Source organism: Vanacampus margaritifer, chromosome 10 (genome assembly GCF_051991255.1).
Source record: "Vanacampus margaritifer isolate UIUO_Vmar chromosome 10, RoL_Vmar_1.0, whole genome shotgun sequence".
Classification (NCBI taxonomy): domain Eukaryota; kingdom Metazoa; phylum Chordata; class Actinopteri; order Syngnathiformes; family Syngnathidae; genus Vanacampus; species Vanacampus margaritifer.
Window position 1 is genome coordinate 24623129 of NC_135441.1, and position 13619 is coordinate 24636747.

Sequence of the window (13619 nt, forward strand, 5' to 3'; positions counted from 1 at the left end):
AAATAGTTCATTTGAATGACATCTGCACAAGTGACTAATATTTATTGTTTAGTGACGCTCTGTGAATTAGATTTAATGTGACAAACGCTTTGATCGTTCACGTCATCCTTGAAAACATTCTATTTCTTAAGATCCGCCATGTTTTCATGTAATTTGATACCCGGGAGCCCATTGAAAAGAGATACAATGCCGCCATCTGCTGGCCATAGTTAGATGGTGTTTTTGGATTTTCCCACCCCATTCACAAACCAGCGCTGCACAAGACACGTTGCACTGCACATTGCGAAGAAAAAACAAACGTAGTTGACGTCAATTGACGTTATTGGTGGTATTCAGTGAGCGTGTCCTTAACGTCAATTGACGTTTTTGGCAATAAAAGCGTTAAAAAGGGAAGTAAAGCTTAAGATTAGTTGATGACATTTTAGCAGGTTTGTGTTCAAGTGAGCTCACTGGAGGGTGTGGCTATGTTCACATTTAGCCAATCACAAAGCTTACACACTTTAAAGTGCCTCTAATTATGGTGACAATTAAATGGCGGACACCACAATTACAATTACAATTGATATCTGAGGTGTTTAAAAAAGATGGTTGCCTATAGAGAGATACATTTCTCACTGACTGGTCCCCCGTAGTGATTGGTCGGATTCCCCCCACACCCGTTTTCACTCAGGAACCCATTTAGTTTTCACTCATCAATGTCGTTTTGTGGTTTTGTATGCATATATATAGTTGTCTTCTGATGTGATGTGAAGGAATGTTCTGTTCTGTATATTGCAATGTTTGATTAAAAATGATAAATAAATACAGTTAAAAACAAATAAACTTCCTCTAATTAACCTATAAAAAAAACACACACACACCATATGTTCTAGTAAGCTTTTCCTGACATTTGCTTTCTATCTGAAGCCTAAATATTTTATGCTAACACTAACATTTTCGTAATTCCCTTCCTTTTGACTAAGGCCCCAGTTCCAGCTAAAAAAGAAAAAAAAAACAGCCGCAAAGCATGACTGGGCCCCCAACATGATTCACTGACAATTAAGAGTCAATTTTCTATATGTCCCCTTAACGGATCTGCCAACAGCCAGTATAATCCTAACAAATTGAAACCAGGTGCGAAAAAAGCTCCAAGACTGAAAACAACACCGTCAGTGTTTGTTTTGTCAACGCGCCAGAATACTCTCGTTAACTTGATCAGGACAAAACGGGTGACATGTTGACCCAAGAATTCCTCGTCCTGACAGAACAAGTCAGGCTGCTCTTATAAACACTCAACATTGCGGAATGACACCTTGTTAGCGATGACAGCACACACACACACACATAGAGCACTTAAAATAACTACAAACGCACACTTTTTGTCACCAGGCAACGCAGTAGCGCTCGCGGCGCGTGCCGACTGAAACTGCGTGTGACAGACGCACAATCTTCCATCGACTCGTATTGAGCCATCCGACTGACTGATTGCCGGGAGGAAACGGAACATCACTGGCAGACAGATGGATGAAGACGCTATCGCTAATTGAAACAATTCAAGATAACGCTGTCAGAGACGTGTTCATTCAACAACCCTGTAAACTCTTGCCATTTAAAAACTCATTTTACATTACTCGTGCAAAATCATCTTTCCCCATTGAAATGAATGGAAATGGCATTAACCCATTCCGGCCTCCCATAACACCAGCAAATAAATAAATAACATGTTTGTTTTTTTAAATAAGAAATAAAGCACTTCAAAATTATATTATTTACAAAAAAAAATGCTGCAATAATATAATTTCAAAGACTATAAAGAATTAAACAATTTGTGCATTCAGATTTTTTTCATGCGAGTGAAATGGCGAGCAAAAAGTGTCCGACTTACTTGGCAGCGGGGCGTGTAGACGTGTCCTGAAGGTCTCCGGGGTCGAAAAGCTGGGATCCCTTCAGTCCCAACTCCTCACACCCACGCAGAAACACACTCAGGTTGTCCTGTGTGTGGACAGCACAAGAGTTAGCTGCTGAGAACATTTGTACTCGGTTGCTAACCAAAACAGCAGCACATATAGGGTAAACTGTTAGCGCTAATGCTAATACAATTGCAAAAAGAGGGGCTTGTGATGTTACAACCTTTTAGACAGATGACATAACAGTACTCACGGGCATAATGTATTATTTATTCTCTGCAAAGAACAACTAATACTACTGTGGTTTACTGAGGTGAGCCCATAAAGTCTTCGTTTTGCTTTCAATTATAGAGTGCTATTTTTTTTATATTTAAAAAAAAACACATCACAAATTTTAGTGGGTAATTTTTGGGAAGCGGGAACGGCTTACAAAAATGTGTTAAATAATTGAATACAAGCAAATATGCTTTCCACTTGATATGAACTGTATTGATAAATAAATAAAGTTAAAAACAAATAAAGTGCCTCAAATTAACCTAAAAAAAACAAAAAAAAAACTTGATATGAATTAAACCCAAAAGACGCCTCCCGCTTGTCTACATTCGAGTGCACAACTCCCCCCAGGCACTTTTGAAGAAATACTGTATGTATAAAATGGTAACTCAGTATTGGTAAACATATGCAGAGAAAGTCTGAAGTGAAGTAAACAGCATGACGGAGACTTGACTGCGCCAGGTTTTCCTATCGGACAACTTCGAATTTGTCATCAAAACGATCGCACCTCTCCACAATGGCTTCTTCGCCACCTTTCATGCACTGCTGTGTCTTATCCTCGGAATTCTCAGACAAAAATCTGTGTGTGATGCAACCTGAGCCGAGCTCTCGCTCCTATTTCCCAGGTTCTCTCGCTCGCTTTGTTTTCCTGCTTTCTGGCATTCAATTTCTCTCTCTCTCTCTCTCTCTCTCGCTCGCTCCCTCCCTCCGTCCCACCCTCCATCTCAGGGTGTCACCGTTTCCTCTCCACCCTGATTTCTCCCAGACCGAAACACAAATACAATGGCCTTATAATCATAAGTCCAGAGTCAATTCTACTGTGGAAGCTTGATGAAAATGTGCTTTTGCAGGTCAAGTTATCTTGTGAGGAGATAAAACACATTCACACACACATAGGAGAACATTCTCACGGCTTTTTTTTTTTTTTTTTGTTTTTGAGTAAAGAAAAGAGCCTGACCCGTGGCTTCCTGTGTTTTGGGGACAGTGTTGTCTCCGCTCTGATGAGGCGGCACTACCCGCATAAACTGTCACTCAACCACAACCTGACACAAACACTTCAGTCAGCTTTTGATAGCGCCCTTGAAGTTACGCAAGTTTTTCTTACAAAGTTTTAATTTTAATGAAACAGCCGTCGTGTCTTTTCCAGGTGGAGAAAATAGTATTTTTTGAACTTCACTCAAACATGAATTATGAATTAAATAAATTGAGACCAATTGGTATTTGGCATGCATGCCAAAGGACAGTCGAAAATTTAAGAAAAAATATATAGTAAAATGAGAAAATTATTACTTCAAATAAGCAAAATTATCTACCAAAAGAACATTCTACTTACCTATAAGATTTTTAAAAATAAGAAAATACTAGGCCCATATCAACCACAGCAGTCTTGAAAATAGTATTTTTTAGACTAAAAAACAAGTAATATTATTTTTTTTCAAGCTGTAATTACATAAAACTATTTTCTTAAAATACATAATTATTTATTTACGTTTGGCCAACTTTGGCCTGAGTGTCAAGCAAGGAGGTAACAGGTCCCATTTTTATTGTATTTGGTATGACCCAGCCAGGGATCGAACCTACCACTAGACCACTGAGCTGAAAAATGAAGATGAAAAATGAGCTTAGTAAATATAACGAAACAAACCACTTATAATAAAGAGCTATATTGCACTTTTGTCCGTTTTCATACTTGCATTTTTCCATTTGTCTTAACACTAGATTCTGCAAAATCTTAAAAAAAAGGAAATTCAACTTCAACTGTTTGTTTTAAGCCTCACAGTACTTTTTTTTTTTCCTCCAGAAACAAATGAATAAATAAAATAAAATAAAATAAATAAAATAAAAATAAAACTGGCTGTTAACACTCAATGCTACTTACTTGCAAGTACGGAAAGGAAGTACTTGTACTTTTTTTTAGCATAACATGTTCTATTGTGTACATTTTTAGTTTCTATGGCATTTAGGAACTTATGTTTGACCACTGGAAGGAGTCCCTGCACCCAAAAAACAGTTTTTAGTACGGAACGAACAGATAGTAAAGAGTAAAATATAGATGGAGGAAATGACGTATGACCGATTCCTTTTGAAACTCTCGCCACAGAACAAAGTGCGGCAGTCAAGAGCTCTTTTTCCCCCGCCAACTTTTCCTGAACACGCTGGCCTTCATGACACCCGACTTGAAAACATGCACTTGTGTGTGTGTGTTCCCAGACGCCGCTGCAGATTTGCAGGCCACCGCCGCGGCTCGACAGGAAGCCGGGTGTCGACCGCGAAACCCTGATTGACAGCCGAGGGTGTTTGGAGTCAGGTAAGGATTGCAGAGTGTGAAGGGTTACACACACATTCGCTCTCAAGTCGTACTGTGTGTGAGATCCATCAACATGAGGCAGCGAGTCACTGACAGAGGTCGAATTGTGCTTGTTCTTCGGCTTTTTTCGCCACAACTATTTCACCGTATTTTTGCTTTGCTGAATTAAACTTTTTTTTTTTTTTCTGGAGAGCTCAGTATTGTTCATTCGGTAATTTTACCGATTTGACATGTCATCATCATTGCTCTTTTTTTTTTTTTGTATGTGGGTGAGTATGTGTATGTTGCGTGTGTGCGTGCGAGTGTGTGTGTATTCATTAGTTCACCTAAAACATATTAAAAAATGCCATACCGTTCACCTAACCCAAACACTTCCAGCCAGAGTCGTGAGGCCGTCAGGAGAACCGAGGAAGGACCAAAGAAAAGAAAGGAGAGTGAAATCCAGCACCGTTAACTTTTTTCTTAACATTATCGTTATTTGAATAATCAGTGCAGCACTAATATTTACAGTTTAAAACATTATCATAGGCATAAAAAAAAAATAAAAATTCCAGATGGCATCAATTAGAATTTTTTCACTATTCAGAGCTCGGCTCCTAACCTTTTACTGTATTGTATTTTTGCGAGAGTTCTGACGGTAGTGGATGTCCACGTTGGATGTGTGCTCCTCTTTGCTCTCCTTTACATTGGAATCATTTGTAGGTTTTCCCAAAGCAGGAAAAATACCACCACAGAATGGCAATTGGCTGGCAAGTTTAAAAGCGGCCAACAAGCGACCCGTTGACGGCGGCCGAGCTGCCAGAGCGCTGAGGTAGCTGCTCGCTCTAATTAGAAAAACTCCTCAGAGGCTCGTTTTGCCATTAGTCCTAAACAGGAAGAGGAAGATGGGGGGGGGGGGGGGGGGATTTGCCTCTGTTTTATTATGAAGGGGCCTGATAACAGCAGACCTCTTGTTTGTTTGTTTCTCACCTCCCTAATTGCGGCGCCGGCCAGTGAAAAAACATGCAAAGCTGCGGGAAGTTAGGAATGATGATGCATTAAATTAAATTAAATTTAATTTAATTTAAAAAATAAATTAATTAATTAAAAAAAGACAAGAGAGCAATGATGAGGACATGTCAAATCTGTAAAATTACCGAATGAACAATAGTGAGCTCTCCAGAAAAAAAAGGAATGATGATGCATTTGAAAGGGTTAGATTATCACTGACGGGGGGTTATATTTATATTCGCATGTAAACATGTTGTATTCATTAGTCAAGATCCCGGTTGAACCATCAGCTATACAATAAATGCCACTCGACATAAAGCTGGCATTTTCCCGCCTTTTTTCTATGTCGCTGTGAAGTTAAACACTTTACTCATTTCAACCTTCATGTTGTGTTTGGAAGCAACTGTCACAGTCAGACAACCACCGATTGTCTGTGATTGCATCACATTCGGCATATGGGGAAAAGGCAGAAAATTTAAAACTTAACAAGGAAGTGACCCTTGCCGATAACTTGATGATGGAATCTATACAGAAAATGTCAAAATGGAGTCGAAACAAGTAAACAAAACTAAAGTATACTGACTGCAGTGCATTCCGTGCTTAACAAGCGTTGGCTAGTGTACTGTACATGTTACCAAGATTGAGTGCAACAGCATAATTACTTGTTATTGTTGTGGTGTCGAAAACCCCTGCAGGGAATGAGGCCGGCTGTTTACCAGACACTCATAAAAAATTACAAAATAAAGCGGGAAAGGCGCATTGGCAGCCATTAGTGACGCTGCCAGATAAGACACTTCAGCCCAACCAAGATTTATTTGTCTATTGCATTATGCACTAATAAAACTTTATAAACGCTAGACTATATAATAATATGTTTCTGAATGGAATTCTGAATTTGAAAAAAAATTGACGGACTGAGGATGAACTAGTGTTAATTTTGTCAACGAAAACTAAAACATAATTTCGTCAACACATCTTTCACCGGACTAACTACAAGACTAAATCCCTCATTAATAAACAATAACTGTGACTAAATCAAAATGCATTTTTGTCGACTGATGAAGACAAGACGAAAATGTACTTCACTTAACAAAAACTGAACTAAAATCTATGGACATTGTAGTTCATGAACAAAAAAAACGAGACGAAAATTACAAGATTTTGTAAAATCTTGTCTCTGCTAATCTGTCACTGTGACACTGTCATGTGACCCCCCCCCCCCAAATTCAAATCTGTAAGTAGCGAGTGCAACATGCAAAAACACATGGGACAGACAGAAGGTCGATTCACGATGAACGGTTCAATTTTTTTAAAATAATAGTTATAATGTAACATAAATCTAACGGATATAATGTTCCAACAATAATGTTAATCTGACCGCTAACTAATGATAGCAAATTTACTAGCTCATAGCATGGAGCCATAGTAGCCACTTGTTGATATACTGCAATTGTGTGTCAAGTTGTTGTTCATCAAAAAGATGAGAAATTTTTATGTGAAATCGTTTTAGATCTGAAATGTTCAACATAATCTGCTGACAAAACATGGGAAGTGAAATGATTGTCCTGACTAAAACTAGAATAAAACGTTGACAGTTTTTGTTGACAAAAACTAGATGAATAAAATGTTTTATTGGACTTAAATAAAAAACTAAAACGCTAAATTTTTAGTTGACTAAAAATGGATTGAATAAAAAAACAGGATGAGGTTGACTAACTATGTTAAAAACTAAGAAGCGTGATTGAAACTGGACTAAAACTGAGACTTAATTTAAAAATGGCTGACAAAATTAACACTAGGATGAATGACTTACCAGACCAGCAATGGGTGTTGGAAGTCTGTTGATTTTCTTCACCAAACCGGGTTTAATAGAACTCAGCAACCTGATGGAGACAAGCTCAATTAATACATGAATATATTTTCTCAAGCATTTTCAGGATTTAAGGTCTTTTTTTTTTATGAATTTTGTCGACTGAGATGAACGATGGCGTTCTCTTAACGTTTTGGGTCCAGACATTTCTACAAAATGACACTACATAAACTGCAAATGATTTGACGGATGTCGATGGCTCGGGGACCGCAGTTTGAGAAACCTCCCCTCTATGGTGCCTAATGTTCCCCGTATGCGTTTTCATCAGGAGGAAGCACTGGAATGAATTGTTGTCCCGCGGAGGAAGCACCCACCCACGGATACCCTTGAGCCATTTGATATCGCCGGCATTCCGGCAAAGTTATTTAGTGATGAAAAGATGTCATTTTCCCCATTAGCAAAATCCTCGTTCCCACCGCATAACTCATACAACTTCAATGGCAGGAAAGCCCTGCTCTGGTTCGCTCTCCCAGGACAGCTTTCAGCGGGCAGAGCCGAGGATTGTTGTGTGCTGTACCAAGTGGAGGTGCATTGTAGCAACAATGTGGCACTCTTTGTGGCAGGAACTGCTTGATGATGCCGTTAAAGTCGTATAAAGCTGATTGAATCGGTGGAAGCTGGTGTCCGTGGATCTCACTCTGCTTCGTCTAACCCTTCCTTTCCTCAGTCTCTTCTTTGGTCTCTTGAGGTCTCCCTGATTTGTTGGAATTTAGATGTCTCTGGGGTTGGGGAAGGACTCTGGATGGTGGCCTGGTGGGTGGTGTCTGGTCGCTTTCCTTTGGTCCTTCCTCGGGTCTCCTGACGGCCTCACGACTCTGGCTGGAAGTGTTCGGTTTAGGTGAACGGTATGGGATTTTTTTAATAGGTTTTAGGTGAACTAATGAATACACATACTCACCCACATCCCAAAAAAAAAAAAAAAAGAGCAATGATGATGACATGTCAAATCGGTAAAATTAACCGAATGAACAATACTGAGCTCTCCAAGTTCTACAAAGCTGGCTACGTGGCCAGTGGGAAATGGACTGCTACGGGTCAACCAATCCCAAACCTCATTTCAAACATTTGTATGCTTAAGCACAAGAACTCACACACACGGAACAACCAAAAGAGCCAAAAATCAAAATAAAGCCCCACTTACTCGCACAGCAGTATTCCATTCTCCAATCCTCCCCTGAAATTCTTGTCTCCGAAGCATCTCCCCGTCACCGCCTACGAAGGAAAACATCCTGTATCAGGCTATAAATTGAAGCGATAAACAGAGAAAAAAAAAATATGACAACTTTAATTTCCGCTCTTTTGAAGTCTTATATTCCGGGAATGGCGTCGTATAAAAGCGGCGCAGGCCATACGTCAAGTCCATCGCTTGGTAAACGGTGCTAAACGCTAACAAGCTTGGCGTAAGCTGCAATCATCCTGAGCAAACGGCCGTGGCGAGCTAATGTGTTGTGACAGGGGATTTATAAAAGGAGGGGGAGCTGCCTGTTGGCATGCGTTTGTACTATATTCTCACAATCTGCTGACAAATAAATAAAGCAAGTGTTTTGATTTTTGCTGTGGTTTTTGTGACACTTTTAAATTCTCTTCATGGTGGTTTTGTTGTCAGGTGAGCCGCGCAGGCCGCTGAGAGGAATGCGCATGCCTTGCTTGTTTTTCCACTGGAATGTCACTTGCATTGTTTCACAAACAAATAGTTGTGGAACATTCTCTGCCTGACTTCCCTTTTAATTTCCTTCAAAAGGAATGCTAACATGCTGAATTAAAATACAATGTGGTCAAACGTTGCCCCGTTTTGGAGTTCAGTCAATATTTTCCCAGCACACAAATAATAACCTTAATTCTAATAGTTGTTTCATGAAATCACACTAATTTATTCCCGAAAGTACAGGGTGTCCATAAAGTCTCTTTACCATTTAAAAAATTGATTAAAAATGCAATTGATTAGATATTTTATTCAGATTTGTTCTATTGTATTCAGTGTTTATTAAAGTTTTTTTTTATCACACTGCATTTGTGTGTTTCAGGGATCCTGTTTGTCAAAGAGGTGATGTTGAATGAAACCCTACCAAAATCGCTACCCCTCAAGAGAAGGCGCAATGTGTCTCATGGTTTATTGAAACAAAATCGGATAGGCAGACTCAGCGAAACTACTAGAACTAAGTGTGGAAGAAATCCACCATCACGTCCGTCAATTCGTGCATGGCACAAGAAATTTATGGAGACAGGGACAGTGTTAGATAAAGGAAGGAGTGGGCGACCTTTGACCTTTGACAAACAGGATCCCTGAAAAAATCTAAATAAAATATCTAATCAATTGCATTTTTCAGGGATGTGATTTGACCAAAGTGAAATTATCTGAAAATTTAGCCGGGGGTCTGGGGGCCGCTGGCACCAAGCTAGGTCCAGGGTCCGTGTTTTTAAGTACTTTCAATGCACTCACATGACAAAGAAATAGACAAAACAACAGCATAAATTTTCAATGTATATTGAACTATCCCATATAAAATGGCAGTTTTAGTCAACTCAAAATCAGTCATATTCAAAAACATTGGACTGACTGCCTTTGCTTTTAAAAACTATCACTGAGAATATCATCATATCTAACTAATGTGGTTACTAAGTTAACACATAAATAATGTTGAAGAGTTCAAATTTCATGAACAAATAATTGTATCATGACCAAATGAAAAGTAACTCATATTAGAGCATACCACAAATGTCTTTGTTATAGCAGAAGATGTTATCTGTCGGAGTCATGTGCATACACAATGAACTACTAAAAAAAAAAAAATAATAATAATAATAAAAATAAAAAATCTGTTTTTTTTGGGGGGGGGGGGGGTAAAAAAAGCGGAATTCCGCGAATTAGCGGAAAAATCACATCCCTGATTTTTAATAAATTTTTGAACTGGTAAAGAGACTTTATGGACACCCTGTATATTCTGAAGCATTTCTATTGGCTGCAATGCTTCTATGGATTTTTTTATTTTTATTTTTTGGTAAAAAAAAAATATGTTTTTTACCCAATCAAATTTCAAATTTGCCTTACAGGTCCATTTTTTCGGCCTCTGATTGGTTGGTCAGAGCACAACTTTTACAACCAAATCCGACTAGCAAAACACATCTGTCATAATATGCAGAAATTGATGCATCTAAAAATCTGGTGAGCAGCATCTGTATTATCGTGATTTGATAAGGGTGGTGTGGAAAAGGGGATGAAGTCGGGTAACTCTATAAAGTCACATTCCTGCAGTAGTAAAGTCATAATTATAGTCAATATTTGAATGAAATCACATTTAGGCCATCAATATAAAACTGATCTAATTCAGCCTATTTTCAGCTAGCTCTTTGCTTTTACAACCTCGAAACTTTCATGTCGGAATCAATGTAAACTGAGGACCTATACTTCAAAATGCTTGAATACCGAATGAATAACTAGCCTTTAAACACATTAGAAATGATGAAGTTGACAAATTTGAAGAGGCGTTTAACCCGTGGGCGGTATTTTATTTTGAAATGGCTTGGTCAGAACCAACAAAAAGCCAAAAAATGGTCGCAATAACGCCTAGGGGTTAAAGGGATAAAAAGGATTCCTCTCACGTCAAATCACGCCTGGCAAAGGATCACAAGCCACTTGCCAAAATAATCTCCTGTTTCGAAAAAAAAACAGCATCCAAATGAAAACAAGAGACTGCTACTCAGCTATGCCTTGCGGCCCCCCGGAGGCCTGGAGTCGGAAAAATCTACCTGTCCCAAATTAACAAGCAATGAGTCAAGGTATGAAAGCAGGAGTGTTTGCCCGGGCTAGCTAACGTAGCACTCGTCGGAGCCCAGAGGCGACAGACGCTTGACAGCCGCTCGTCAAGGACCGAGCACACAAACAAAAGACTTGTGCTGCCGAGCCACGTGGCTGCCTCGCGTCGTCGGACGCATTTCTTCTTTTACAGGATGTCGTCTCCGACGGGTTATGTAATTATCAAGTTCAAAAACACATGCGAGCGCGTCTTGCGGCTTCGCGGGCCAATAATCTCGTTAATACAACTTGGCAAGGGAGCTTAATCCGCAAATGCCTTTGGTTTCCGATTAGCGGGACGAAAACAACAATAGGCCAACAAGCCCCTTCAGCAAACATAAATATTGTGTCGTGTTGTGTAGTGCAGTGCGGTTCTGAAACTTCACACGATGATGAGATAGCTCTGGCGGGGGGTCTCGTCGGCAGGTTCAACCTCGGGTCAGCGGTGGGATCTGCTGACAATACATCAATGCAGATCTTTTCATTAGCCATCACCACAGGGATCCCCTATTGTGAATATATGAATTGTTGCTTCTGCGCCCGGAGTGCTTGGCATGCCGGGATGGCGGACCGAGCGGCTCGGGCAGCAAATACGCCGGACTTATTATCACTACCGCCCACATGCGGGTTAAAAATATACAAATGTTTTGTTCGGCTTTAGGTCAGGTTCTCATACTGCGAGGATATTTTCAAAACTGTATCTTCCTACTTCTGGTGTCAAAAGGATCTCGATGACACCCACAAAGAGGCTTTAAAAAATTATCTCAGTGTAAATTGGATAACCAAAAGGCCATCACATCGTGTTCAGTTTTTCATGGGACTCATTTGGGCAAAATCGCAAGTAGGGCAAAGCGAGAGCTCTAGAATTCACTCAAAATCCCTGATTTGTTGGAATTTAGATGTCTCTGGGGTTGAAGAAGGACTCTGGTTGGTGGCCTGGTGGGTGGTGTCTGGTCGGTGCTGGATTTCACTTTCCTTTGATCCTTCCTCGGGTCTCCTGACGGCCTCACGACTCTGGCTGGAAGTGTTCGGTTTAGGTGAACGGTATGGGATTTTTTTTAATAGGTTTTAGGTGAACTAATGAATACACACACACTCGCACGCACACACACATAATCACCCACGTACACAAAAAAAAAAAAAAAGGAGAGCAATGATGATGACGACATGTCAAAGCGGTAAAATTACCGAATGAACAATACTGAGCTCTCCAGAAAAAAAAGAAAAAGAAAAAAGAATTCGCTCAAAATGGCTGCTTGAAAAGAAATGGCCCGATTGATGTTCATAGTGTTCAGTTTCAGGCTTTTTTTTTTGTCGTCCTCTTATGAAAGAGTGACTTTTATGGTAGAGATGAGAATTTTATATCGATTGGCGAAATTATTATTGCTATCACGGCCTAACTATTTCTTAGTTTTGAGGGACGTGACTAGAGAAGTTATTTTCATGGCAATTCCTTCCTACCTCTGTATCGACGCAGCCATTTTTAAGAGGGCCCCTGATGATAATTTAAATATATGAAATAGCGTCACGTCCCCCTCGGAAAAAGCTGACCTTATCATAAGGCCTGGAAAACAGGATCGCTTGCATCTCATCTTTAACCAATTCTTCAATCCATTCAGAGTTTTTTTTTTTTTTAAATTTTTTAATGAGCATACGTTTTAGTTTAATGTCAGAGTCAGTCAAGCCTGCTTTCCAGGTTGCAATCCTCCAATTCAGCACAATCTGTTGCAGATCCACCCATCATGCTAAACTAATCCGGAAGCGGGTTCCAACAGACTTTCCCGCAAATATAGAGAAGCCTGACTTTCACATGTGGTATTTCTGGCAGGTGTTTGAGAGGGAAGTCTTAAATCACTAGATTTTGGCAGAGCCAAAAAAACTAAAGACTTACAAAACAATGAATCATCTCTGGTAAGAGTAGATAAGACGCTTATGCTGCAGAATCATTATTGAGCTGCAAAAAAGTCTAGTGATTCCAGACTTGAACTGCTGCCTCGGACTTCTGTGTGAAAAGGTATCAATACGGAATAGGGGTTGCAGTCAACTGGTAGATTTTCCAGCTTCCAAGAGCGGCGTAGTGGTGGCGGTGTCAAAGGGGTCGCGAAAAAGCCAGGACCGGCGTGTCAAGTCAAGCCTTGTCGTGTTCAGCTAAGTCGAACCGGACGATCATCATAAAACCACAGGCAGATGAATTGTGGATTTTCGGTTATGGCTCTAATGCGGTCATTTTGAATGGTTGCTAATAAAAGCTAAGATGGAATAGTTAAATATGGGATCTAGAGTTCCTCAATGTCTTTGTACCGTGTACCCTCAAACAAAAGACTAACAGTTCAGAGAAAAGGCAAAAAACAGCTAAGATCACTTGAACAGCAATGTTGGTCAAACCTTACACAGCTGTCCGATAAAAGTGGAGTTAATTTGTGCAAAACAACATTGCAATTAGCCTGTAGCTGCTAGCTTCCAGACATTGCAATTAGCCTGTAGCTGCTAGCTTCCAGA

At 39.8% G+C, this 13619-nt stretch overlaps 1 protein-coding gene across 4 annotated transcripts in view; it reads right to left on the reverse strand.

Annotated features, from left to right (window-relative positions):
- The window catches only part of LOC144058891 (LIM and calponin homology domains-containing protein 1-like), a 52876-nt gene that overhangs the window by 26458 nt on the left and 12799 nt on the right, over window positions 1–13619 (reverse strand). For all 4 annotated transcript variants that reach the window (XM_077577521.1, XM_077577522.1, XM_077577520.1 and 1 more), the window contains exons 2-4: window positions 8469–8539; window positions 7271–7340; window positions 1865–1971 (exon numbers count right to left, since the gene is read on the reverse strand). In XM_077577521.1, coding sequence (XP_077433647.1) covers window positions 1865–1971; window positions 7271–7340; window positions 8469–8539 — 248 coding nt within the window. The remainder of the gene's footprint in view (window positions 1–1864; window positions 1972–7270; window positions 7341–8468; window positions 8540–13619) is intronic.